Consider the following 27,049-nt stretch of genomic DNA (forward strand, 5'->3'; position numbering starts at 1 on the left):
GGGCAGGGCTGGGTCTGTCATCTCCATGATCTCACGACTATATGACAATCCCTAGTTAATACATGTTTCTTTCTATATACATGCATAAATGAAAAAAGGTATGAATGATCCATCAATCCATAGAAGCATACTAAAACAGCAACTGTCAAATTTCTGGGAAAACTTGATTAAAAATAGATGCCTAGGCCCCTGCCCCAGTCTACTTCAGTGAGCCTGGGACTCTATCTGCATTTTTTTTTTTAAACTCTCTAGTGGGGGGCGCCTGGGTGGCTCAGTGGGTTGAGCCGCTGCCTTCGGCTCGGGTCATGATCTCAGAGTCCTGGGATGGAGCCCAGCATCGGGCTCTCTGCTCAGCAGGGAGCCTGCTTCCTCCTCTCTCTCTGCCTGCCTCTCTGCCTGCTTGTGATCTTTCTCTGTCAAATAAATAAATAAAATCTTTAAAAAATAAAATAAAATAAAACTCTCTAGGGGACTGTGACTCACAATAAAGTTTGAGAACTTTTATAGGTGAGTGAACAGGTTCAGAGAGGGTGATCTATTTGTCCAAGAACTAAAGTAGAAATGAAACTGGAATAATTCAACCAAAGTTTGTGAAGTTTTCCAATTCAGTCTTAAATCTTTCTTGTTTTTAACATATGGAACACTTCATGAATTTGCATGTTATCCTTATGCAGGGACTGTGCTAACCTTCTCTGTATTGTTCCAATTTTTTTTTTAAGATTTTATTTATTTGACAGAGAGAGATCACAAGTGGGCAGAGAGGCAGGCAGAGGCAGAGAGAGAGGAGGAAGCAGGCTCCCCACAGAGCAGAGAGACCGATGCGGGACTCGATCCCAGGACCCTGAGATCGTGACCTGAGCTGAAGACAGAGGCTTAAGCACTGAGCCACCCAGGTGCCCCTGTATTGTTCCAATTTTAATGTAAGCACTAATGAAGTAAGCACCCAATTCTGTCTTTATAGTGTGTACGAAAAGGCAACCTTTTTTTTTTTTAAGACTTATTTACTTATTTTAGAGGAAGAGAAAGAGAGCAAGCAGGGGGAGGGGCAGAGAGCGAATCCAGAAGCAGACTCCGTACTGAGCATGGAGGCTGGTCCCCAAGGACCCCGAGATCATGACCTGAGCCAAAATCAAGAATCTGGCCATTCAACCAACTGAGCCACTTAAAAGTCTACTTCTAATGGAAATATGAAGGTTCTGTTTTAGTCAGTACAATCAATATATACAACCACCTACTCCTCATTTGTTTGAATGGAGAGTGAAGAACAACATCTAAAAATTAGCTGCAATATTTAAAAGAACAAATAATGTTTATAATTTAATATTTAATGCAAATGTCATTCTCTTCATGTGTTCAGCAAATCTGAGCTCAAAATAGACTGTATCTAAAAGAAAATAATGAGAGAGGATAACATTTAAATTTTCAATTCTGTAAAACTACAGGAGACTGAAAAATACTATTCTTTACCACCCGCTTTGTAATTTATAGCAAAAAATATATATCATTGGAACATAATAGAGACCCCAGAAATAAACCTACAATTATATGGTCCAATCTATGATAGAGGAAGCAAGAATATACAATGGAGAAAAAAGTCTTTTTAATAAATGATGCCGGAAAAATTGGGACAGCTATATGTAATAGAATGAAACTGGTCCACTTTCTTTTTTTTTTTTTTTTTTAGATTTTATTTATTTATTTGACAGAGAGAGATCACAAGAAGGCAGAGAGGCAGTCAGAGAGAGAGGAGGAAGCAGGCTCCCTGCTGAGCAAAGAGCCCGATGTGGGGCTCGATCCCAGGACCCTGAGATCATGACCCGAGCCGAAGGCAGCGGCCCAACCCACTGAGCCACCCAGGCGCCCCGAAACTGGTCCACTTTCTAATACCATACCCCAAACCAAGCTCAGAAGGGATTAAAGACCTAATCATGAGACTTGAAACTATAAAAAATCCTAGAAGAAATCACAGGCAGTAATTTCTCTGACAGCCATATCAACATTTTCTAGGTAGGTCTCCTGAGGCAAGGGAAACAAAAGCAAAAATAAACTATTGGCACTACACAAAAATTAAAAAAAAAAAAAAAAAAGCTTCTGCACTGCAAGGGAAATCATCAATAAAATAAAAAGATACCTGGGCGCCTGGGTGGCTCAGTGGGTTAAAGCCTCCGCCTTCGGCTCAGGTCATGATCCCGGGGTTCTGGGATTTAGCCCCACATTGGGCTCTCTGCTCAGCAGGGAGCCTGCTTCCTCCTCTCTCTCTGCCTGACTCTCTGCCTACTTGCGATCTCTATCTGTCAAATAAATAAATAAAATCTTAAAAAAAATAAAAAAATAAAAATAAATAAAAAGATACCTATACTGAATGGGAGAAGATATTTGCAAATGACATATCCTATAGAGGGTTAATATCCAAAATAAAGAACTTATACAACTGAACATCAAAAAAACCCCCCAAACAATCCATTAAAAAATGGGCAGAGGGGGCACCTGGGTGGCTCAGTGGGTTAAGCCTCTGCCTTCGGCTCAGGTCATGATCTCAGGGTACTGGGATGGAGCCCTGCATCGGGATCTCTGCTCAGCAGGGAGCCTGCTTCCCTCTCTCTCTGCCTGCCTCTCTGCCTACTTGTGATCTCTGTCAAATAAATAAATAAAATCTTTAAAAAAATGGGCAGAGGATATAAGTAGATACTTTCCCAAAGAAGATGTTACAGATGGCCAACAGATACATGAAAAGATGGGACTGTCACTCATCATCAGGGAAATGCACATCAAAATCACAACATCACTTCATACCTGTCAGAATGCAAAAATCAAAAAGATGAGAAAGAACAAGTGTTGGCGAGGATGTAGAGAAAAAGGACACTTATGCACCGCTAGACGGAGTGCAAACTGGTGTAGCCACTGTGGAAAACTGTACAGAGGTTATTCAAATAATTAAAAATAGAAATACCATATAATCCAATAATTCTACTATGGTGTATTTACCCAGGGAAAACAAAAACACTAACTTGAAAAGATATATGCACCCCTATGTTTACTGCAGTATAATTTATCATAGCCAAGACATGGAAGTTACCTGAGTTACATAAGTGTCTAAGTGTCCATTAACAGACAAAGGGATACAAAAATGTGGCATTATATATGTATATATATATATGTATATATATATATATCTGCGCACCACATAGACATAATGGAATATCACACAGCCATAAAAAAAGATGAAAGTGTGCCATTTGAAACAACATGGACAGACCTAGAGAACATGATACTAAGTGAATAAGAGTGAGGAAGACAAATGCTCTATGATGTCCTTCACAAATGGAATCTTTGAGAAAATGAATAAACAGGAGCTCCTGGGTGGTTCAGTCTGGCATCTGACTCTTGGTTTTGGCTCAGGTCATGATCTCAGGGTCCTATGAGCCCTATGTGAGGCTCCTGCTCAGCACAGAGTCTGTTTGTCCCTCTCCCCCTGCTCCTCCCCCCCATAAATAAAAATAAAACCTTAGAAAAAATGAATAAACAAAAAGCAGAATCAGAACTATAAATACAGAGAACACAATGATGACTGTCAGAGAGGAACATGGGTGGGGAGTTGGACAAAATGGCTGAAGGGGAGATACAAGCCTCCAGGTCTCGAATGAGTAAGTCTGGGGAATAAAAGGCAGAGGATAGGGGCGCCTGGGTGGCTCAGTGGGTTAAGCCTCTGCCTTCAGCTCGGGTCATGATCTCAGGGTCCTGGGATTGAGCCCCGCATCGGGCTTTCTGCTCGGTGGAGAGCCTGCTTCCCCCTGTCTCTCTGTCTGCCTCTCTGCCTACTTGTGATCTCTGTCTGTCAAATAAATAAATAAAATCTTTAAAAAAAAAAAAGGCAGAGGATAAGGAATATAGTCAGTGATATTGTAATAGTGATGTAACCAGACAGATGATAGCTATACTTGTGGTAAACACAGCATAATGTACAAATTTGTCAAATCACTAAGCTGTATACCTGAAACTAATGTAACATTGCATGTCAACTATACCCAGATTAAAAAAAAAACAAACAAAAAACGAAATTACTAAAAAGAGAAACCTGAGATACAAAGAGGTTTCAGCAAAAGAAAAAAAAATATTATTCCACAGGTACTACTCAATAATTAAAGACTAATTAAGAAAGCAGATGCTAGAGCCTAGATCTTGGTGCTACTTTAGACTTTGATTTAAAGATGTTGTTTTGGGGGCACCTCGGTGGCTGAGCTGATTAAGCATCTGCCTTTGACTGGGTCATGATCTCAGAGTCCTGGGATCAAGCCCTGAGTTTCCCTGCTCATCTGGGAGTCTGCTTTTCCCTCTCCCTTTGTGGGTCCCCCACCACTCATGCTCTCTCTCAGTCTTTCTCAAATAAGTAAATAAAATCTTTAAAAATATATATTATTTTGGGGGTGCCTGGCTGGCTGAGTCAGTAGAGCATGCAACTCTCAATCCCAGGGTTGTAAATTCAAGCTTCATGTTGCGTGTGGAGATTACTTAAAAATAAAATCTTTTAAAAAATAATTAAAAATTTAAAAGATGTTATTTTTGCAAATGAATGACAATAAAACCCTTTAGCAGTAGAGGAACTGGGAAAGCCAAAATAATTATGGGTGCCCCACCTACCACTTATATATACTTTATCAGGTTTAGTAGAACCCTCTAGATACAATGATCTACTTTATATTTTTAACTTACATTAAAAAATCTTTTTGCAGTGACCTCAACCATGAGTTCTTGCTGAGCTAAGGTCAGAGTCCATTTCAAAACTTTTTCTTTCTGTTCTTGGGGCACCTGGGTGGCTCAGTTGGTTAAACATCTGTCTTTAGCTCAGGTCATAATCTCAGGGTCCTGGGATGGAGTCCCAAGTGGGGCTCCCTGCTTGGCGGGAAGCCTGCTTCTCCCTCTTCCTCTGCCACTCCCCCAGCTTGTGCTCTCTCTCAGAAAAATAAACAAAATCTTAAAAAAAAAAAAAACCCAGGGATGCCTGGGTGGCTCAGTGGGTTAAGCCTCTGCCTTCAGCTCAGGTCATGATCCCAGGGTCCGAGGATCGAGTCCCGCATCGGGCTCTCTGCTCAGTGGGGAGCCTGCTTCTCTCTCTGCCTCTGCCTGCTTGTGTTCTCCCATGCGCGCGCGCTCTCTCTCTCTGATAAATAAAATCTTAAAAAACAAAAACAAAAACAAACAAACACTTTACTTTTTTTTTTTCCCCAAGGGTCTTTCTAGAATCCATGTGAGAAAGAACAAAAACAAAACCAAACAAAACCAAAAACACTTTGACCTCTACCTTATATCACAGCCAAAAATTAGAGCTGGATCATAGAGTTAAATGTGAAAGTTTAACTGCAATAAACAAGGGAGAATATCTTCATGGGCTGGATACAAATTTTGTAAACAGAAAAAAAGCACTAACTATAACATTAAATAATAATATCTTTTTTCTTAACCAAAATTCTCAGCTTCTATAGGCATTGAAGTATTTGCTCACTGCTTTATCTTATAATATATAGGAAATATTTTCTAATTTACAATACCAATGTTGCAAATAACAATAAGACTACTGAGTGAGGTTTACATTTTTTCCAGTTCTTTTTTCCTTTAAATATATTCTATTAAGATTGGAGAACCTACATAAGGTGTTAAAAAATAATTTGAGGGCTGGGGCACCTGGGTGGCTCAGTGGTTAAAGCCTCTGCCTTCAGCTCAGGTCATGATCTCAGGGTTCTGGGATCGAGCCCCACATCGGGCTCTCTGCTCACAGCAGGGAGCCTGCCTCCTCCTCCTCTCTCTCTCTGCCTGCCTCTCTGCCTACTCATGATCTGTCTGTCAAATTAAAAAAAAAAAAATCTTAAACCTTTAAAAAATAATAATAATAATTTGAGGGTGTCTGGGTGGCTCAGTTGGTTAAGCGACTGCCTTTGGCTCAGGTCATGATCCAGGAGTCCTGGGATCAAGTCCTGCATCAGGCTCCCTGCTAAGCAGGAAGTCTGCTTCTGCCTTTGACTTCCCTCCCTCCCATGCTTTCTCTCTCTCACTCTCTCTCACATAAATAAAGTCTGAAAAAAATCATTTGAAATAGGTTTTTTCTCCATATGGCTATTTTCACAATTTGATACAGGTAGGTTCTTTTGTTTCAGTCTGTTTTCAATTTCAGGGTTTTCTTTTTTCTTTTTACTCTGATGATATTTTCCAATATACAGAAGGTTCAAAAGTCAAAACTAACTGAAAATGTATACTCTGAGAAGTCTTGCTTCCATTCCTATCACCTCTATTTCTCCATTTTATTTCTGCTCAGACCATATAGGTGTTTCTGTTTTAAGTCTCTGGTTTCTCATTCCAGTGAGAACAAGAAAAAAATATATTTTTTTACAAAAATAACAAATATTCATAATTTTCTTTTCAAGGTACCATCTTCTACATATTTTGCTTCATTGCAGAGTACTCTAATGCTTTGCAGAATATTTACTATTTAATTTTTAACTATTTTAAATTTATACTCAGAGAGAAGTTATATAAACATTAGCCATCATTAGCACACTGTTATCTTCAGTCCAAGCAAGGCCCTCTCCTTTTTCCTTCTTCCCTGATCTTCATTCCCATTTTCCTCCCCACAAAGGTACACACTTCAGTGGGTTTTTTTCCATACCAACAACCAATTCTCCAGACACCAACTAGATGTCTAATAAATCACTTCAGTAAAGACACTATCTACCTGGAACTGGCATTAGATCCCACCAGTTAAAGGAACACAGTCCCATAAGAGTGTCCCCACTTTAGATGTCAATCCCAAATCCAAGGCCACTCTTACCAACTGGCTATAAATTGGAGGTTTCCATGACCCTACCTCAGGTTTAGTAACTTGCTAGAGTGGTTCACAGAACTCAGAAAAATACATATGTTTGCCAATTTACAAAAATACTCAGGAACACCCAAAGAGATGCATAGGGCCTAACATGGAGAAAGGGGTATTTTTGGAATGTGTAAGCCCTCTTTTGGCTGTGTTACCCTCCCAACACCTTGATATAATCACCAACCTGGAAGCTCTCCAGTTCTATTATCTAGGTTTCATCACTTATGCATTACTGATTAAATTATTGGCCACTGGTGATTGAACTCAACTTCTAGGTCCTCTCCACTGCCTGGAAGTTTAGGAATGGAACTGAAAGTTCCAGTCCTCAACATTCTAACCATGCCTTGATCTTTTGGCAATCTGCCCCATCCTGAAGCTTTTCTAGTGGTCTCCAGCACATTAACCATCTCATTATCATACAAAAGACACTCCTACCACTTCAAGGGTTTTAGGAGCTATGGCCCAGAAACCTGGGACAAAGACCAAATAGTTATTTCCCATTACAGTACACCTCTCTAATGTTGAAACATGACCTTAAATACGCATATATCTTTGTATTATATATTTTGTTCTGTGTTGCTTTTTTAAAAACTTTGTTAAGTAGAGCAAATACAGAAAACCACAAAGATCACAAGATAGACCCTTGCTTACCATCCTAGCAACCTCCCATGTGCTCCTTGCAATTACCTCTTTTTTCCTCCCAAGAATAACATTGTCCTGATATTTATAATAACTTCCTTTTCAGTGTTATCACCTAAGTACACATTCCTATGCACTATAGTTTTGCCTGTTTTTCTTTTTTTTTTTTTTTAAGACTTTATTTATTTATTTGGCAGAGAGAGACACAGCAAGAGAGGGGACACAAGCAGGGGGAGTGGGGGAGGGAGAAGCAGACTTCCCGCTGAGCAGGGAGCCCCATGTGGGGCTCCACCCCAGGACCAGGGGATCAGGACCTGAGTGAAAGCAGACATTTAACAACTGAGCCACCCAGGTGCCCCTCTTTTGTCTTTTTTTTTTTTTAACACGTTTCTTAGGTATCTTTTTACCCACAGTCCCCTTTCTCTCTTATTTCTCTATTCTTCCAGAAATGTATGGGTTGAAGTCCTATCATTTCCCATAATCTGAATTTCATTGAATGTATTATGTGGAATATATAATAACATATTTAAAGATTTATTTATTTGGGGGGGGGGGCGCAGATCATCCCAAGCAAACTTCCCACTGAGCCCAGAGCCTGATGTGGGGCTCAATCTCATGACCCAGAGTCGGATGGCCAACGAGTTCAGCCAACCAGGCACCCCTGCCTTCTGTGGAATAATTTAACATGTTTTTCTATCTTTGAATTTTCTGTAAATTGATGGCTGGGTCACCCGTGGTCAAAAATTAATTTTTTTTATTCAACAAAGGTAGTATAGACAAATGTGACATACTTGCAATATCTAAAGTGAAAGAGATTAAAAATAAAGACTATAAACATTGTATACCAACTACATGTAATAAAAATTAAAAATAAAAAAACCTATGGTATATCTGGAAATCCAGCCAACAAAGCAGGTCCAAGATCTTCAGAAAGTTTTCTCTATTAAAATACATAAAATACAGGCACCTGGCTAGTTCAGTCAGTAGAGCATGCGACCCTTGATCTTGGGGTTTTAAGTTTGAGCCCCATGTTGGATGTAGATTTTTGCATTAAAATATATATATATATATAATTAAATGTATATATGTGTGTGTGTGTATATATATATATATATATATATATATATATACTAAAACACAGAAAATATTTGAAACAATAGTTGTACTATGTTCATGGATAAGGTAGATTGGTACTCAGCATCCATTTAAACTTTTTTAAAGCTTATTTCTCTGTACTATAAATCTTGTAAAGTTAAAAACTACATTTCCCAGGGATACCTGGGTGGCTCAGTCAGTTGAGCAGCTGACTTTTGGTCTTGGCTCAGGTCAGATCTTCTGGTCAGAACTAGGGTTGTGAGATCAGCTTGTCACTTGGTGCTCAGTGCACAGTCTGCTTGCCTCTCTCCCTTCACTTCAATCCCTATCCCCTAAAATAAATAAAATCTTTAAAATTTTTTTTTCAAAAACTATATTTCCCAATACTCAAACAGTTAGTGTTCTAGAGGTAAATGATTTCTGCCAATTAGGTACATTAAAGTAAGATTTGGTATGGAAAGCCAAAACCTTTCTCCTGCTACTTTGTTCTCTGACTGGCAAGCATGGTGGCCAATGTAATAGTATTTCCTGCAGCAGCTTTCAAGAGCATAGTCATTGGCTTTGTGGGTGTTGAGTAATACAGTATCTTCTTGATTCCTACATTGTAGCTACAGTAGTCTATTCTTTTTTTTTTTTTTGGAAAGATTTATTTATTTGAGACAGAGAGAGAGAACACCAGTGGGAAGAGGGGCAAAGGGAGAGGAAGAGCGAATCATCAAGCAGATTCTCTACTGAGTACACAGCCCAATGTGGAGCTCAATCCCAGAACTCCAAGATCATGACCTGAGCCAAAATCAAGAGTGAGACGCTTAACCAACTGAGCCACCCATGCACCCCTACAGTAGCCTATTCTTAACATAGATAATTCTAGTCATCGAGTCTTGTTTCTCCATGCTGATGGGTAGTAGACACTTCTGTAACAGTCTAGTTTTGCAGTATTACTCTGGGACTCGTTTCTGATGGTCTAGGCTAAAGCCCACTCTTCCAGCCCATTAAATAATTTTCTAAGCACCGATTCCCTAAATTAAATCTCTATACCCTTAAAATAGTCAGATCTATTTACTGCAACTGAATGCAGACTGAATGCAACAATTAGTAAAGATACCAAATCTTCCCAAATTATCAATACTATTTCAACAAAATTTTAGGATAATTTGACAAAACCTAACCTAACCTCATGTATATGAGATAGAAGTCTCGAATATGTCAACTTTAAAAATGAAAAAAAGGGGCGCCTGGGTGGTTCAGCGAGTTAAGGTTCTGCCTTCGGCTCAGTTCATGATCTCAGGGTCCTGGGATCAAGCCACACATCAGGCTCTCTGCTCAGCAGGGAGCCTGCTTAATAAATAAATAAAATCTTAAAAAAAAAAGAATACTGAGTCTCGCTCTTCCGGGGACGGCAACCATAGACATTCAGAATGGTCTAGTGTTTGACCTACCATCATAGGCTGTCCTACAGTACAGCCTCTAATAAAACTAGGCTGTCCTGAATTATTTACCTTTATATCGAGAAGGCTGGGAAAGCACCAAAATCTGCATGTGGATTGTGCCTAGGCTAACTTCCAGGAGTTCGTGCTGTGAGACCTCAAGTCCTTATGAGGTTGTCTAAAATGATTAAAACAAGTCAGCAGGGCCTATGGTGGTTCCATGTGTGCTAAGTGTGTTCGTGACAGGATCAACCATGCTTTCCTTATTGAGGAGCAGAAAATCATCGTGAAAGCATTATAGGCAAAAGCACAGAGCCAGAAAGCTAAAAAAAAAAAAAAAAAAAAAAAAAAAAATGGCGCCTGGGTGGCTCAGTGGGTTAAGCCGCTGCCTTCGGCTCAGGTCATGATCTCAGGGTCCTGGGATCGAGTCCCACATCGGGCTCTCTGCTCAGCAAGAAGCCTGCTTCCCTCTCTCTCTCTCTCTGCCTGCCTCTCCGTCTACTTGTGATCTCTCTCTGTCAAATAAATAAATAAAAAATCTTAAAAAAAAAAAAAGAAGCTTTTTTTGAGTAACAAAAAAATCAAAAGGCTTAAAAAAATAAAGAATTCTAATAAAATTTTTTTAAAAAGTTAACATAAAAAAAAAGAATTCTGCATCTAGGGGCACTTAGGTGGTTCAGTCAGTTAAGTATCTATCTTCAGCTTGGGTCGTGATTCTGGGGTCTTGGGATCAAGCCCCATGTTGGGCTCTCTGCTCAGCAGGGAGCCTGCTTCTCCCTCTCCCTCTGACTGCCACTCCACCTTTGTAAGGGCCTATTCAGCCAGAACAGCCCCACCCCGGTTGAACTGCCATTTTGCTATAAAGCTTAAACTGACCTTGCCCCCCACCCCCAGGAGAACTTATTTAAAAGCAAGTCCAGGAAACCAGTCCCAGGTAACAAAGTCCAAGTACAAGGGGGTCAGGCCAGGTGGAGGTATTCAATCAGTGGGTGCACATATTGTCTCCTAGCTACCAAGGAGTATGGGCCCCCACCCTTTGGGAGCCTTTTGGCGTGTGTGTTACAATCTCATTGGCCACCTGTGTGTGGCCAGGCCCAACCATATGGCCTATGCTCTATAAAAGTTAGTCTGGAAAGCAGGGACGGGTCGTCCTCTCTGGAGGGGCGGCCCTGACAGGTCTGTTTGACGCTTGGTATGATTCCTGATGCTTGGCACGAAATAAAGCTTTGCTTGACCTTCGCTTTGTATCAGTCTCGCTCCTTTAATCACGGACCCACTATTGGGGTACCCCAATTTTGGGGGGACCCAACACCTTCTTGTTCTGTCAAATAAATAAATCTTAAAAAAAAGAATATTGAGTCTATCACCCAAATGCAAACAATTAAATAATTATTTCCAGATTTTTTTTCACTCTTTTTTAGTATTTATTTATTTATTTTAAGATTTTATTTATTTATTTGACAGAGAGAGAGAGAGAGAGAGAGAGAGAGATTACAAGCAGGCAGAGAGAGGGAGAAGCAGGCTCCCTGCCGAGCAGAGAGCCCGATGTGGGGCTCAATCCCAGGACCCTGAGATCAGGACCTGAGCTGAAGGCAGAGGCTTAACCCACTGAGCCACCCAGGCGTCCCTTCACTCTTTTTTATATCTGTGACAAATGATACAGGAATATACAAAATGAAACCCCTTCCAGGTTTGAAATTTGGACAGTTTTGTTAACCAAATGAAGTTACTAATTACATGTTGGTCTTTCAATTATTTTCTACCCTGACAACTTGTTTTGCTTAAAAAACAAAAAATAAAAAATAATACACGAGCAGTGTAATGTATCTGACAAATGAACACTGGGTGTCCTGAGAGTAAATCTAAAGGATGTAGACTTCCTGACAACCCACCAGCCAATGGAATGAAATACCCCAGGGGGGTTGTAATGGCCCTGGTTAGCATTGATTTGAGCTTGGGGAAAAGATAAGGCACTGAAACAAAAACTGAGTCAGTTACAATTTGGTAGTCACCAAGTTATCCCACAGTTTAAATTTTAAAATGCCTATAGATTTGGTTTCCGCAGTCACATTTTCTTAGAGCAAATGAAATCTTCAAAAGAATTTTCCCCAAGAAACTGCACAACACCTCTTAAAAGGCACTCAAATGTAACCTAAAATAGAAAGAGCAAAACCACTTTTTTTTTAAATTAAAAAAAATCGTGCTGAATTAAGGGCACTGTGAAAATCTTACTTATAAGCAGAGAGAGGATGTTAGGCTGGACTCTTTGTCTCTATAAACTTGGTACAGTGCTTTATTATAGCAGCTAACTTCTACGGATAATTTAAAAAATCTACTAGAAAAATTTAAGCTCTGCTGGCATTCTCTGCCTGACAAGAAAGGCTGCTTCAAACTCTTTAATGATTTACTTTTCCTTGCTAAATTTGCATTACCCCGGGACCCCAGAATCACGACCTGAGCCAAAAGCACTCTTAACCAACTGAACCACCCATGTGCCCCAATTTGAAAGATTTTATGAAGATAATAGGGTTGGGGAGGATTTCACAGCCAAGAAAGGCCTTAAAAATATTTTAGTGTTGGGACGCCTGGGTGGCTCAGTTGGTTAAGCAGCTGCCTTCGGCTCAGGTCATGATCCCAGAGTCCTGGGATCGAGTCCCGCATCGGGCTCCTTGCTCATCAGGGAACCTGCTTCTCCCTCTGCCTCTGCCTGCCATTCTGTCTGCCTGTGCTCGCTCTCTCTCCCTCGCTCTCTCTGACAAATAAATAAATAAAAAAAAATATTTTAGTGTGGTTAAGGTAAGGTGTGGTAAGGTAAACTGCTCGCTAAATAGATGATCAGCAAAATTTGGATAATGTAGAATTCCATGCTTTGCTTTCATGACACTCCAGGATCTTTCTACCCATATATCATCCTTGTCTGACTGCAGACAATGTATATTCTAAGAGCAACTTATTTTCAGTGGGTTTTTTCCCACCAATTAAACATTTAAAGCTTTTTTTTTTTTTAATTATAAAAAAGTTATTGACTGCCTTGATTCCATTCTGGTCTCGAAAATACAGAGTATATTGGGTGACTGAGATTTTAAAAGATGCTTTGGGGGCACCTGGCTGACTCAGTCAGAGGAGCATGCTACTCTTGATCTCCACATCTCAGGGTCTTGAGTTTGAGCCTCACGTTGGGTACAGAGATTACAAAGAAAAATAAATAAACTTAAAAAAAAAAAGATGCTTTCAATAATTCCTGTGACTTCAATTAATCTTTCCCTTTTAAGAATACTTTAGCATGGGATGCCTGGGTGGCTCAGTTGGTTAAGCAGCTGCCTTCGGCTCAGGTCATGATCCCGGCGTCCTGGGATCGAGTCCCACATTGGGCTTCTTGCTCGTCAGGGAACCTGCTTCTCCCTCTGCCTCTGCCTGCCATTTTGTCTGCCTGTGCTCGCTCTCTCTCCCTCTCTCTCTCTGACAAATAAATAAATAAAATCTTAAAAAAAAAAAAAAAGAATACTTTAGCACAATTTTCTTTCCCCATCTTCATACAAGTGTTTCTCTATCAGGGTTCTCTACAAAACAAACAAACAAAAAAGACATTGTCTCCTCCTCTTCCTCCCTTCCCCAGCACTCGACTTTCTGTTATCTTTCTTCTAGCATGACCTTATATAAGTTTTCTGAAATAAAATTGTTAAGATTGAATGAAAAAAAGCTGAGTATGCATGTATTAATTTAGTAACTGTTGGTGCTGTGTGGTGGGTCTATGGAGGCTCATTATATTATTTGTGCTCTGGTGCACTTGGAAGCTTTCCACAATAATGTAAGAAGGATATTCAGTCTGATATCCAAAAAATTAGGGTTAGCATTATAAATTTGGGACCTCATCAAAATAAAGATGACAGTTAAAGCCAAGGGACTGGATGAAAACACTTAGGAAGAATATAGGTAGAAAAGAATATAGAACTAAAATGTAAGCAACTCTAATATTTAGAAGTCAGAGAATTAAGATAAAGTGAAGTACACTGAGCTGCCAGTAAGAGGAAACCAGGAAGTGAGATGTTCGTGAAGCCTAGAGAAGAAAATATTTCAAAAATGTGGAAGAGGCCAAGAGTGTCAAATGCCACCTAAAGGCTAAAATAAGAACTAAGAATTTACCTTTTGGATTTGTCAAGACGGAGGTTTAGACAATTCTTCAGACAGATTTTTTGCTATAAAAGGGAACACAAAAATTAAGTAGTGGCTGGAGGAGAACAGAGGTAAAAAATTTTTTCATTTTCTTCTGTTTTGAGATACTTGAGACTAGGCTTATTAGTACACTTGTAGAATGACTTAGTTGAAAGGGGGAGAATAGATACAGGAGGGCTGTAACAGAACAATCAAGGTCCTGAATGAAATACACAAAAGTACAAGTAAAGGGAATAATTCTGTGTGTAACAGAAAGGAAGGCAAAATTTATAGATTCAGATATATAAAGATGGTAGAGTAATGGAGTGTAGATGAAGTGGTGTCAGTCTTCACACCTTAACTCTCTAAGCTCTAGTTAGATGGCCAGTAGTGAGAAGTACTATGGGATGAACCTACCTCGTAAGATTTCTATGAGGATCCAACTGTCAAAGAGCCAACACTCAACATCATCCTATAGAAAGTGTTATTAAGACTCCTAGTTCAGTTCTCCATTAACTCAATAAAATTATCAATCTATCATTCTGCATTTAATAAAGTACCACAATTAAAAATAACAAAGATGGATGTAACTTAATAAGGTTGAGGATGTCAGAAAAGGCTTTCCTGAGACATTTAAACCAAAAGCTACGTAAGTTGCAGGCACTAACTTGACAAAGGTGGGGGTATTAGAAGTTTAAGGAGGTTTAGAAACAAACAAAAGGTCTATTGTGTCTATCACTCAACGGCCAGATCACAAAGCAACTAAAACCATGGGAACATTTATCCTCAGTGATTTCCAATACCTTCTGTGGGTGAAAATAGGCTCTTAATAAACATTATGTCAAGTATGTATTTTAGTTCATGCTGAAGCCAACTCAAGTCCAACTGAGAGGTGAAAATAATTCATCGACTTTGATTAGACCATAAACTATAAAGCAAGGAGAGCAAACAGGTTTGCCCTTTCTCGCCTATTCTATTGACAGAGGTCATGTTGAATCCTTGAGTTTTTTCAGGCTAAGCAGTTAAATGTGGGAGCTAGTAATTCTTACTTGCCATAGATATCATAAATTACTGTTTTGTCATCACTGACCTAAGATAGCAACTTAGTTATTTTTTTTGGAGTTAAAATCCCTTCAATTACTTTTTTAGAAGACTGGTGTATAAATATTAGCAGAATCTGAATCTCCCCTCTCCTCTTTTTTTAGATTTTATTTATCTGATAGAGACAGAGAGCACAAGCAGGGGGAGCAGCAGGCAGAGGGAGAAGCAGACTCCCTGCTGAGCATGGAGCCCATCCCAGGACCCTGAGATGATGACCTGAATAGAAGGCAGCCACTTAACGAATGAGCCACCCAGGTGCCCCAGAATCTGAATTTCCTAACCATTCACAAAACAGCAGCAGAAAAATTAAAAATGTCTTTTCTATTAGAGCAACTTTCATGATTTTCAACATAATTAAAGTCTTTAAAATTAGAAGAGAACAAGACAGAAAAGTGGGAACCAAGGGAAAATAAAAAATAACCTGGGCTATTTCCAGAAAACAGGTATATATAAGGTAAATCAGGTGACAGGTAGGTGGAAGAATGTTATGTTGCTGTAAATGCTCAAAAAACATTGTATGGGGCGCCTGGGTGGCTCAGTGGGTTAAGCCGCTGCCTTCGGCTCAGGTCATGATCTCAGGGTCCTGGGATCGAGTCCCACGTCGGGCTCTCTGCTCAGCAAGAAGCCTGCTTCCCTCTCTCTCTCTCTCTGCCTGCCTCTCCGTCTACTTGTGATCTCTCTCTGTCAAATAAATAAATAAAGTCTTTAAAAAAAAAAAAAACATTGTATGACGAGAGTTTCAAATGCCCTTAGTATAACATGGTAGAAGGGGGGAAAATGTGTTCTGGAAAAAAGACATACTGTCAAAAAGGGAAGTATTTCTTTTTTTTTTTTTTTTTAAGATTTTATTTATTTGACAGAGAGAGAGATCACAAGTAGCGAGAGAGAGGAGGAAGCAGGCTCCCTGCCTAGCAGAGAGCCTGATGTGGGACTCCATCCCAGAACCCTGAGATCAGAACCTGAGCTGAAGGCAGAGGCTTAACCCACTGAGCCACCCAGGCAGCCCCCAAAAGGGAAGTATTTCTATGTATTCTGTAGTATTTCTATAGTACTGAGTGATGTTGGCACAGTCGTTTTGACTTTTACAGTAACCCACGGAGCATAATAGTTCATCTTTTTCTATACTAAACCTTGACTCATATTTAAGAGGAGCAACATTGTTTTTAAAGAAAATACCAACAGTTACAATTACCCTAAAAAGCAATGTGGGTGTTCTCACTATTTTCTTAGAGACCTCACATTTTAACAAATTTACCAATGAAAAGTATTAAAAAACAAAATGATTAATCTTAACTGGAGGGAAATCTGCACCTACACAAGTTTCCTTGCCATATAAACTGTATTTTCTCAAAGATTTCGGACTCATTTTTGAGTCTGCAAAGGCTTTTCATAAATAAGGCCACAAAAAGGCTGAACAGCTAGCATTCCGACTTGAAGCTTGTCTTAAAGCTTGCCCTACCAGTTGGAAAATTTAGCCTCTCTTAACACGCCAGGCACAAATGCTCCTTTGACTGCATTACCGAGTTAAGGAACAAAGTTTGTTCAACTGTGAATCACTAACTGTAAAATCCATGCCAACTTACATCAAGGAGTCAATTTTTGTCTGTTTAAACAAGAGAAGTAAGGTAATTAAGTACAGGGGTCTCAGGCGGTAGGTGCTACGCTTGCTGAAATTCAGATTACCCGGTTCCATCCCCAGTCCGACTGAACCCCCTTTAAGGATCGGGCCTCGGGGATACATTCTGAACGCGCTCGCCAGAAACTGTGAACCATGGTCCTGCAACCCACCAAACCACCTCATCCTGGAAAGTAAAAGTAGTTTACTTCGGCAAAGTGGTGACAAAATGTTTCGGTAAAGGCCAATATGGGCCGGAAAGGAAATTCTAAAACATCCAGAGAATTGCTCCAATCTACACCAAAAAGCGAGCTAGAGCGAGTGAAGAGGTGAACACACGCGGAGCGCCCCAAGCGTTTCAGCAAATGTGAACTGCCCTTTCTTCTGAGGGTAAAGAATTTGGAGATCAGGGCCGACTTACTCAACCCTAACTGCAAAAAACCGTTCTTTCTGACTCCTCTATGGTCTTTCCCAGGACTACACGCGGCGCCGACAGCACGGAGTCCCTCGCGCGGCCCCAAAACCGCCCGCGCTCCCTGACAAATGTCCCACCAGGCCGGTCACAAACGCCGGGGCCTCAGGCCGCGCGTGCGCAGCGAAGCATTAAGCTCGCGGCAAAGTCCGTTTCCTGACTTTTGGAGGAAGCAGCGTTGCATCACTTCCGGCCTCCCTCTAGCTGCCATCTTGCGTCCCCGCGTGTGTGCACCTAATCTCAGCTGGTCCGCCCGAGACCCCCTGAGCGCCAACCCTAGTCCCCCGCGCGGTCCCATTTCCGCTCCAACAAGGTACAAAAAGGCTCTGGACGCCGGCGTGGGAGGAGGACGGGAACGGGGGCGGGAAGTGCCCGGAAGGAGCGAGACAGGGAGGGACAGGGCTGAGGAGAGGAAGGCGATGCGACGGACAGGCGCACCCGCTCAGGCTGACTCTCGGGGGCGAGGTCGAGCCAGGGGCGGCTGCCCTGGGGGCGAGGCGACGCCGTCTCTTCCTCCACCTCGCGGCGGAACCCGAGGACAGGAGCCTCAGGTACCGCGAGGCTTGCGGAGAGTGGCTGGGCCGGGCCGGGCAGGCCCTGGCTAGGCCGAGGCCGGGCCAGGGCCGGGGGTGGGGGGTGCTGACCAGGCGTGGGTTAGAGCCCTTTTCGGCTTGTAAGGGGGCGGGGGGAGTTGAGGAGGGTAGGAAAGTGGGTGCTCTTTACGCTCCCTCAAAACTGAAATTGGGAGCTTTGCGGGGTGGATTGGGAATTCAGGCCTCGGCCTGTTTAGGATTTTTTTTCTTTTTTTCTTTTTTTTTTGGTTGGTGTCTTGGGAAATAACGAGCGTGGAATGCTAGAGTGAACCAGACCTTTCCTCGCTGAGGGTTTCCTGTTTTTCTAGATGAAAGAAACTATCATGAACCAGGAGAAACTCGCCAAACTGCAAGCACAAGTGCGCATTGGTGGGAAAGTAAGTTTTAATAGTTTTGGGAGCTTTTTGAAGTTTAAAGGTTTGGGGTGGTATTTGCTTTTTGTTTTTTTTTTCCCCCCCTTGGATTTGCTTTTCTTGTGTTATTGGCTTGCCACTGTCTCTAGAGGGCATTTCATAGAGCTAGCAAAGCGGGTGTGGGGGGAGGAGGAGGCGGGGTTAAATGATGTACAATAGAGTGTGTCAGTGGGACTTGTATGTTGTAGATTAAAAGAGAAAAGTGAGTCTAAACGAAAAGAGAACTTAAACAACAGACATTACTTCTGTATAAGTATGTTTTGTGTTACAGTGTTAAGTAGAACAAAAGTGTTTCCTAGTTTAATCAGTAAGAAAATGTGTCAGTTCTGTTAGGTAATCATGGTGGCCATCATACTTCTAACTTGTTTGGCCTAAGTTGTATACATTTGGTGCTTTGCCTTTTCTCTTTCTTTCTTTCTTTTTTTAAAATAACTATGCTAGCTCTGGACTTTAGTTCCACCTGTCTTTTGAACTGTAGTTTATATTGTAAGGTTCTGGATAATGGTTGTGCTTAATAGTTAGAAGTTTGTGTCTGTTTTAAGTTAAGACTTGTAATTCTTTCTTAAATGCAGTTTAGAGTAGTTGTATGTTTTCTAGGATATTTGGAAGATACGTATGTTAGAGGCACATCATAGAGTTTAAGAGCAGTGACTGTGGACTTGAAAACACTACCTAAGCAGATATCTTTCAATTTTGGCTTTGTTAATATGCTAAAACTGAGAGAATGAGAATGATTGGTAGGTTTTTAGGTAAGTTTTTGACTGTTTGGTTTTTCCTGCTGGATACTGATCTTCAAGAGTATTCTTTTTTGAACTTGGAAGTGTTAGATTGTTTTCTGAGTGATGTACTTAAGTCAGATGTCTGCTTTAGACAGAGGTCTGTCTGCTTAGTTGTATTTTGCATCATGTTAGCACATTCCTAGTATTTAACAAGGTGTGGTAGCCTGTTGGAACAGAGCATGTCTTTACTTGGTAAAACTTGTAAAGCTTCCCTAGGACAAGTTTATTACCTATTAGTTTTTCCCAATTTTAAGCATTTGCCTTCAAGTAGAATCTTCTGTGAAATAGCCAGAAGTTGCATGTAGGCTTAAACAGTGAGATGTGCATTTGTTAAATTACTGGACTTTGCCAACAATGAATATATCATGATCCTTTTTTCTTTCCTGAAGCTAGTAGTCTTGAGCATCTGCACCTGCCCATTAACAAATGGTAGGTGTTTCTTGTTCTTAGCAATTGTTAAAAGCTAGGTGTGTGGGATGCCTGGGTGGCTCAGTTGGTTAAGCAGCTGCCTTTGGCTCAGGTCATGATCCCAGCATCCTGGGATCGAGTCCCACATCGGGCTCCTTGCTTGGCGGGGAGCCTGCTTCTCCCTCTGCCTCTGCCTGCAATTCTGTCTGCCTGTGCTCGCTCGCTCTCCTCTCTCTCTGACAAATAAATAAAATCTTAAAAAAAAAAAAAAAAAAGCTAGGTGTGGCCTTCAGGTCCCAGAAAAACTCATTATATCCTTTGTGGTCAGTGTTTCGGTGTTCTTACATTAGTGTTTTTAAAAAAGTGTCTTTTAGTACAGGTTAGGAAGTATTGTGGATAATGTGCTTGTGTGCTGTCTTTCTTTGGTACTGATCATTAGTCTTTAGCTATGAGAAACATTCTAGGGCAAGGAAAGTGTAGGTTTTTTAGATTCTTAAGGCTGATGTAGGATTGAACTTTGTTTAGGTGACATAGAAAATACTTATGTCCTTGTAATATGGACCTTTTAAAAAACTTCTTTATTATGGAATATGAAATTTGGTGAGTTAGTTTTGCCTTAGAGAAGCCTGTGTTAGATACTTTCAGATAACTAGTGTAAAGTGCTTTATTCAATATCTGGTCAGAGCATTGATACTAAATTATATCAGTAAAAATTAAACTCTATGGATGTGAACTGTATGGAATCTATAGAAGGTGTGTCAGTTTTGTTTTTAGAATCTTATAGTAGTCGTTTAGAATGTCGTTTAGAGAGAATTCTTTGAAAACCAGGTATCTACATGACTACATCAAAGTGATTTTTATTCTTAAAGGTTTTTGGAGGGGTTGGTAGCCAGTATTTTTTTTGTAGCTATGATATGTTACTCGGTTCAGCTATTATTTACTTAAGCCTTTAACTGTGCTCTGTTCTGAGAATATGAAATTTAAGAAATTTATGGTCCCTTAGGGGACTTTAATGCCAGTAGGGGAGGGGTTTTTTTGTTTTTTGTTTTTTAATTTGTTGTCATAGTGTAATATACATAGTGCAGTAGAAGCATTTTCTCTCTCTCTCTCTCTCTCTTTTTTTAAAGATTTTATTTATTTATTTGACAGATCACAAATAGGCGTAGAGGGGGGTGGGGGGGCGCGGGGGCGCGGAGGAAGCATGCTTCCTGCCGAGCAGAGAGCCCGATGCAGGGTTCGATCCCAGGACCCTGAGATCATGACCTGAGCTGAAGGCAGAGGCTTAACCTACTGAGCCACCCAGGTGCCCCTAGAAGCATTTTCAAAATCTAGAAATGGGAATGATTTTGCTTGGGGCGGTTTATGGCAGAGTTTAGGGATGGCATGAAAGAGATAATGGTTGAAAAGGGTTTTAAAGGACAAATAGAAATTGGTATGTAGGTTGGGGTATTTTGAAATAGGTGGGTGGTAACCTTTCCATAAAGAGCTTTATGTATCATGTAAAGGGCTTAATCTATACATAAGAGTTCTTGAGTTTATTAAGTATTACGGAGAGTTAAGCAGAAAATGAGAGCCACATTTGCCTAGTTGTGAAAGTTTATGGGATATATTTGAGAAGGAGGAGATTGGAAACTTGGTATATATGAACAAGTGGCCACAAACTTGCTTGAAGCCTGTATTCGTTTGTTCATTCATTCAAGTTACTGAGTGCCCTCAGTGAGCCGGATACTGTTCTCAATACTGTTCATGGCAGTAAACAGAATGGAATCTCTTAAGGAGGTTACATTCTGGTGAGGGGAGACAGAATAAAATACATTTATCTCATAGTAATAATTATAAAGGAAAATAAACCTGGATTGATAGATGATAACTGTAGTAGTTGCTTTTTTACATAGGGTGGCTGGGAAAGACCACTGATAGGGTGATGTAAGAACAGAGATCTGTAGTAAGGGAGGGAACAAATGCAGATGGTAGGGAAGAAAGGAATAGTATGTGCAAAGGCCCTTTTTGGCCTGTTGAAGGAACTGTGAGGAGGTTTATTTGGCTAAAGATGAGAATGTGTGTGTGATAGAAGATGTGGTCAAGAATAGAATAGTAGGGGCAGAGCAGATCATATCATGTAGAGGCTTTGTGGTTTAAGATAAAAACTTAAGATTTTGGGCGCCTGGGTGGCTCAGTGGGTTAAGCCGCTGCCTTCTGCTCAGGTCATGATCTCAGGGTCCTGGGATGGAGTCCCGCATCGGGCTCTCTGCTCAGCAGGGAGCCTGCTTCCCTCTTTCTCTCTGCCTGCCTCTCTGCCTATTTGTGATCTCTCTCTGTCAAATAAATTAATAAAATCTTAAAAAAAAACCCAAAACTTAAGATTTTATTCTTAAGTATTATAAAAGTCTATTATAAACTCATTTAAACATGTCCATACACGGTCTTGCCTGTGAATATTAATGGATGTTGATTTTTCATTAATGAAAAACAGAAAAGGTTAATAGTTCTGGACATAGAACTTCTACATGAGGCTTAATTTAGGTTGATACATGCTACCTCTTTGATCGCTTCTAAAGCAGATAATTTTAAAAATAAGACTTTGAAAAGATCATTGTTTTATATATGACAAAACTAGAAGCTTAGAAGTTGTTAAGGATTTATAGACAATTCCTTTGTTACCCTCTTTCTGCTTCCATCGTTCCCTACTTGCTGCCTAAAAGTTTGTGCTTATGGTAGTTTTCTTAAACAGATCCAAAGGTCAGAAAGGAATTAGAAGCTTTCCTTTGAAAATGTCTGTTATGGGGTGCCTGGGTGGCTCAATGGGTTAAGCCCCTCTGCCTTTGGCTCAGGTCATAATCTCAGGGTCCTGGAATCAAGCCCCGCATCAGGCTCTCTGCTCATCAGGGAGCCTGCTTCCCCCCACCTTCTCTCTGCCTACTTGTGATCTCTCTCTCTCTCTCTCTCTCTCTCTGTTAAATAAATAAATAAAATCTTTTTTTAAAAAAATGTCTGTTATGGTATATATGTGGTGAGGTTTTCTTTTTTCCTCACTCTAGGGAACTGCTCGCCGAAAGAAGAAGGTGGTTCATAGAACAGCTACAGCAGATGATAAAAAACTTCAGTTCTCCTTAAAGAAGTTAGGGGTAAACAATATCTCTGGTATTGAAGAAGTAAGTATCAAATTTTATTTCTTCATAAAACAAGTTTTGGTCGGAAAAAGCTTCAGTGGTCATGCATTAATTTTTTTTTTCTACTCCCAACAGAGAATTTCATATCCCTCTAAAATAGGTTTCTACTCCACTAGTGAATATTAGGGAGTGCTAAGTCTGAAAGTGATTAGATTGCACTTTCCATTCCAGGCAAAATATCTCTGTGCCTCACAGTGAAATAGTGGATTAGTTAGCCAGACTTAAGCTTTTCCTTAATAGAATGTTTGGGTTTTTTTGGGGGTGTTGCTAATTAATTTTTTTTTCTTGATAGGTGAATATGTTCACAAACCAAGGAACAGTGATCCACTTTAACAACCCCAAAGTTCAGGCATCGCTGGCAGCGAACACTTTCACCATTACAGGCCATGCTGAGACAAAGCAGCTGACAGAAATGCTACCCAGTATCTTAAACCAACTTGGTGCAGACAGTCTGACTAGTTTAAGAAGACTGGCTGAAGCTCTGCCCAAACAATGTGAGTTTCCTGTAGTGATTTTGCCCAGGGTTACTGATTTATCAGGAAATTTCCAAGATCTCATGTAGATATGAATATCTAAATTTGAAAATGACAGTTTTCCTCTAAAAAGTGACAATTTTTACAATGAATTTTAAGCAGTTGTTCTTAGTGTTTTCAGTGTGTTAACTAGTTTGCCGTGGTCTTTATACTTGATTCAGTGGAATGTATTTTGCCAACTTAATTTGTGTCAGTGGTTTAAAATTTTTACCTTTATCAGCTGGAAATGATAAATGTTAATTTTGGGGGGTTTTCTTTGGATAACTGTTTAGAATTGATTAAAATATATTATAAATTGTCAATTTTTTTCAGTGTATTTACAACTGGTATTACCAGTAATGTTTAAGAATTGGTCTGGCATTATTTGGGTGTTTTTCATTATAGTACAAGGATTTTGTTCAGGGCAGAAAAATCTTGTAGTTGAGTAAGTGCATTAAGAGATGTAGCTACTTTATGCTGTGGTTCTCTGATTAAAATTTTGGAGAATGGCAATGTAGAAGCAAGACAGGCTTATTATATGGTCCAGTATTTAGTCTTCCATGTTTTTCTAGGCATTTTTCTGCTTTTATGTAGATAGAGTTTGGGGGGTTTTGGGGGAACGGAGTGTCTGTCCGATGGAGAGGCATAAGAAATTCTAGAAAGTCTTGGGCCTTTAGAGCTAAAGTAGGCTTTGGAAATACCCCACTGAAAATCTGATAGGGTTAGTACTGGGAGGTCTCAAATCCATGTGTAGTTCACTTTTTTGTGTATTAAAAAGAAAATGGATGCTTACCACCAATCAGAGGCACTTAATTTTTTGATCATTTTATTTTCATTTCAGTAAAGGTTTGTTAAGCATCTCCCATATGCCATGCACAAAACATTTGAGAAAACAGTTTCTTAATTTTTGCCTCCCAAAAGAAATCTTCCCATAATTTGGTATGTGGGTTTACTACTACCCTGGGGGCACTCTGTTTTCATACCACTTCAGGGCCCGTGGTGGGTCAGAGGATTGAAAATATGGGTATGAAATTTGTTCTGTTGGCTGTGAACAGCATTCTTGTTCATTTGTAGACATTAGGCTACCGTGTTATTATTAGTACTTAGGGATGAAATCCCAAATGTCATTGTTGTCATAAGTTCTAACAACACTTGGCCTTTCATCTGTTCTTCTGGTTAATGTTTTTAAAGACTTAATGAATGTGTAACATACTCATTTCACTCACAGCTGTGGATGGAAAAGCACCACTTGCTACCGGAGAGGATGATGATGATGAAGTTCCAGGTAGGAACCTTCATTTATGGTTAAACTAGAGAATCTTAGAAGGAAGAATAACAAATCTTTGTACTATAGGAAAGCCTTACCTTGGGGGAAGGGGTAATAACGTGTAAAGGACAGGAAAGGAAGACATGAACCTTGCCCAGAATGAAAAGAATAATGCAGTATTATTTAACTAGGAGTTATGTTTGTAGACTTGGCTTTTTCTAATTGGAGACTTCATATATTGAATAAGTATGTATGTTATCACATAAATAGAATACTAGTAGATCACAGAGACCTGTTTCCTACTTAGAGATTAATGAATTCATGATAAGGCATGGAGAAGTTCAGGTATCTTGGGATATGGTATAACCATTCTAAAATCAGAAAAACTCTTGGCCATCAGGAGGGATTTTGCTGTCTTAGCTGTTACTTGATAATTTGTTTTGGAGGCTCCTGGGTTGCTCAGTTATTTAAGCTATTGCCTTCAGCTCAGGTCATGATTCTTGAGTCCCACATTGGGTTTCCTGCTCAGTGGGGAGTCTGCTTCTCCCTCTGACCCTCCCCCTTCTCATGTTCTCTCTCTCTCATTCTCTCTCAAATAAATAAATAAATAAATATTTTTTTTTAAAGATAAATTGTTTTGTTATAAAACATGTTTATTGAGCAATAGAATCACTAGACTGAAATACTTCCACTTTGCCTAGATAGGTGTCCTTTAGGAATCCAGGTAAACTTAATGTTGTTTGTGATGGTGTTCTTTGGTTTTGACTACCATGTTGACTAATATATCACTATTGTTCAGTTTTAATTCTTGGGGTGAAATGGAACTGGGGAGGGCATGTGCATATTTTTAAGCATAGTATCTGTGTCATTAGATTAATAAATTTCCCTCTTTTCCTTGTTTTAATTACATCCCAGAACCTATACTTGAAAATGTGCCAAATGGGTAGTGGTCTCTTTGGAAATAAAGTTTTTAAGTATATATCTTGATTTTTAACTGTAAGATATATTTTGAGAGCATTTTTTTAAACCTCTTTTTAAAATCTGATGATTTGTAGATTTGGGATTTTTCAGTTTTTCTTTTTTTTTTTCCCCCCTAGATCTTGTGGAGAATTTTGATGAAGCTTCCAAGAATGAAGCAAACTGAATTGAGTCAACTTCTGGAGAAGATAAAACTTGAGGAAGTTACTGGGAGCTGCTATTTTATATTATGACTGCTTTTTAAAATTTTGTTCATGGATCTGATAAAATCTAGATCTCTAATATTTTTAAGCCCAAGCCCCTTGGACACTGCAGCTCTTTTCAGTTTTTGCTTATACACAATTCATTCTTTGCAGCTAATTAAGCTGAAGAAGCCTGGGAATAAAGTTTGAAACAAGATTAATAAAGTTCTTTGCCTAGGATACGGTTTTATTTTTTATTTCATTAACACTGATTTGTACATGGAAAGCAAAGTTGTTTATAGAAAGCTAATCATGGCATGTAATATGGCTGGTAATCTTTGGTGAAATTTGAGTAAAGATTTTATTTATTTATTTTTTTTTTTAATTTTTTTTTTTTAAGATTTTATTTATTTATTTGAGAGAGAGACAGTGAGAGAGAGCATGAGCGAGGAGAAGGTCAGAGAGAGAAGCAGACTCCCCGTGGAGCTGGGAGCCCGATGCGGGACTCGATCCCGGGACTCCAGGATCATGACCTGAGCCGAAGGCAGTCGTCCAACCAACTGAGCCACCCAGGCGTCCCTTGAGTAAAGATTTTAAATGGCCGTATAATATAACAAAGGTGGTATAAAGTTCTCATATTTTAACATTTTTTTTTTTTAAGATTTTATTTATTTGTCAGAGAGAGAGTACACACAAGCAGGCAGAGAGGCAGGCAGAGAGAGGAGGAAGCAGGCTCCCTGCCAAGCAAGGAGCCCGATGCGGGACTCGATCCCAGGACCCCAGGATCATGACCTGAGCTGAAGGCAGTGGCTTTACCAACTGAGCCACCCAGGCGTTCCAAGTTCTCATATTTTAAAACTTGTCTCTAGCAGCCCTCAGAGCTACAGTGGTGTAAGTAATGGGTATAATAATAAGGGATGGAATATCGCTTAGTGGGTGAGAAAGCGTTTCTCTTAATATTGTCTATATTGTAAGTATATACCAAGTGCCTTTAACATATTACTGCACTTAATTTTCTCTCATTTAATTCTCAATCTACGAAGTAGGGGTTAGTAGCTCCACTTTCTAGTTGTAACGCAAGGTTACCTTTAAAAAGTGGAAGTAATCTCTTGGGGCGCCTGGGTGGCTCAGTGGGTTAAGCCTCTGCCATCAGTTCAGGTCATGATCCCAGGGTCCTGGGATCGAGCCCCGCATCGGGCTCTCTGCCCCGCAGGGAGCCTGCCTCCACCTCTCTCTCTCTCTCTCTGCCTGCCTCTCTGCCTACTTGTGATCTCTGTCAAATAAATAAATAAAACCTTTAAAAAAAAAAAAAAAGTGGAAGTAATCTCTTAATGAAAAAGTGATTTTTTTCATTATTTCAGCTTTCTATTTCAACTTCATTATT

General features: G+C 40.0%; 1 protein-coding gene, 1 non-coding gene and 1 pseudogene across 3 annotated transcripts; 2 read left to right on the forward strand and 1 right to left on the reverse strand.

The window, feature by feature from the left end:
• Positions 1-629: 629 nt before the first annotated feature.
• Positions 630-732, reverse strand: LOC125101418 (U6 spliceosomal RNA). Its single transcript, XR_007127831.1, has one exon. It is a non-coding gene; the product is annotated as a U6 spliceosomal RNA (small nuclear RNA).
• A 9,282-nt stretch (positions 733-10,014) lies between these two features.
• On the forward strand, positions 10,015-17,498 carry LOC125101180 (60S ribosomal protein L34-like; annotated as a pseudogene).
• A 24-nt stretch (positions 17,499-17,522) lies between these two features.
• Positions 17,523-25,661, forward strand: BTF3 (basic transcription factor 3). 2 transcript variants are annotated; one of them, XM_047730897.1, is made up of 6 exons: positions 17,523-17,676; positions 18,265-18,333; positions 22,595-22,708; positions 23,019-23,220; positions 24,467-24,523; positions 25,603-25,661. In XM_047730897.1, exons 2-6 carry the CDS (start codon positions 18,265-18,267, stop codon positions 25,647-25,649), a joined length of 489 nt encoding a protein of 162 aa, XP_047586853.1. In that variant the 5' UTR covers positions 17,523-17,676; the 3' UTR covers positions 25,650-25,661. The 2 variants fall into 2 exon arrangements, with proteins under 2 accessions (XP_047586853.1, XP_047586852.1); XM_047730896.1 differs by lacking the exon at positions 17,523-17,676 and adding an exon at positions 17,756-17,914.
• Positions 25,662-27,049: the final 1,388 nt, after the last annotated feature.

Source organism: Lutra lutra, chromosome 5 (genome assembly GCF_902655055.1).
Source record: "Lutra lutra chromosome 5, mLutLut1.2, whole genome shotgun sequence".
Lineage (NCBI taxonomy): Eukaryota > Metazoa > Chordata > Mammalia > Carnivora > Mustelidae > Lutra > Lutra lutra.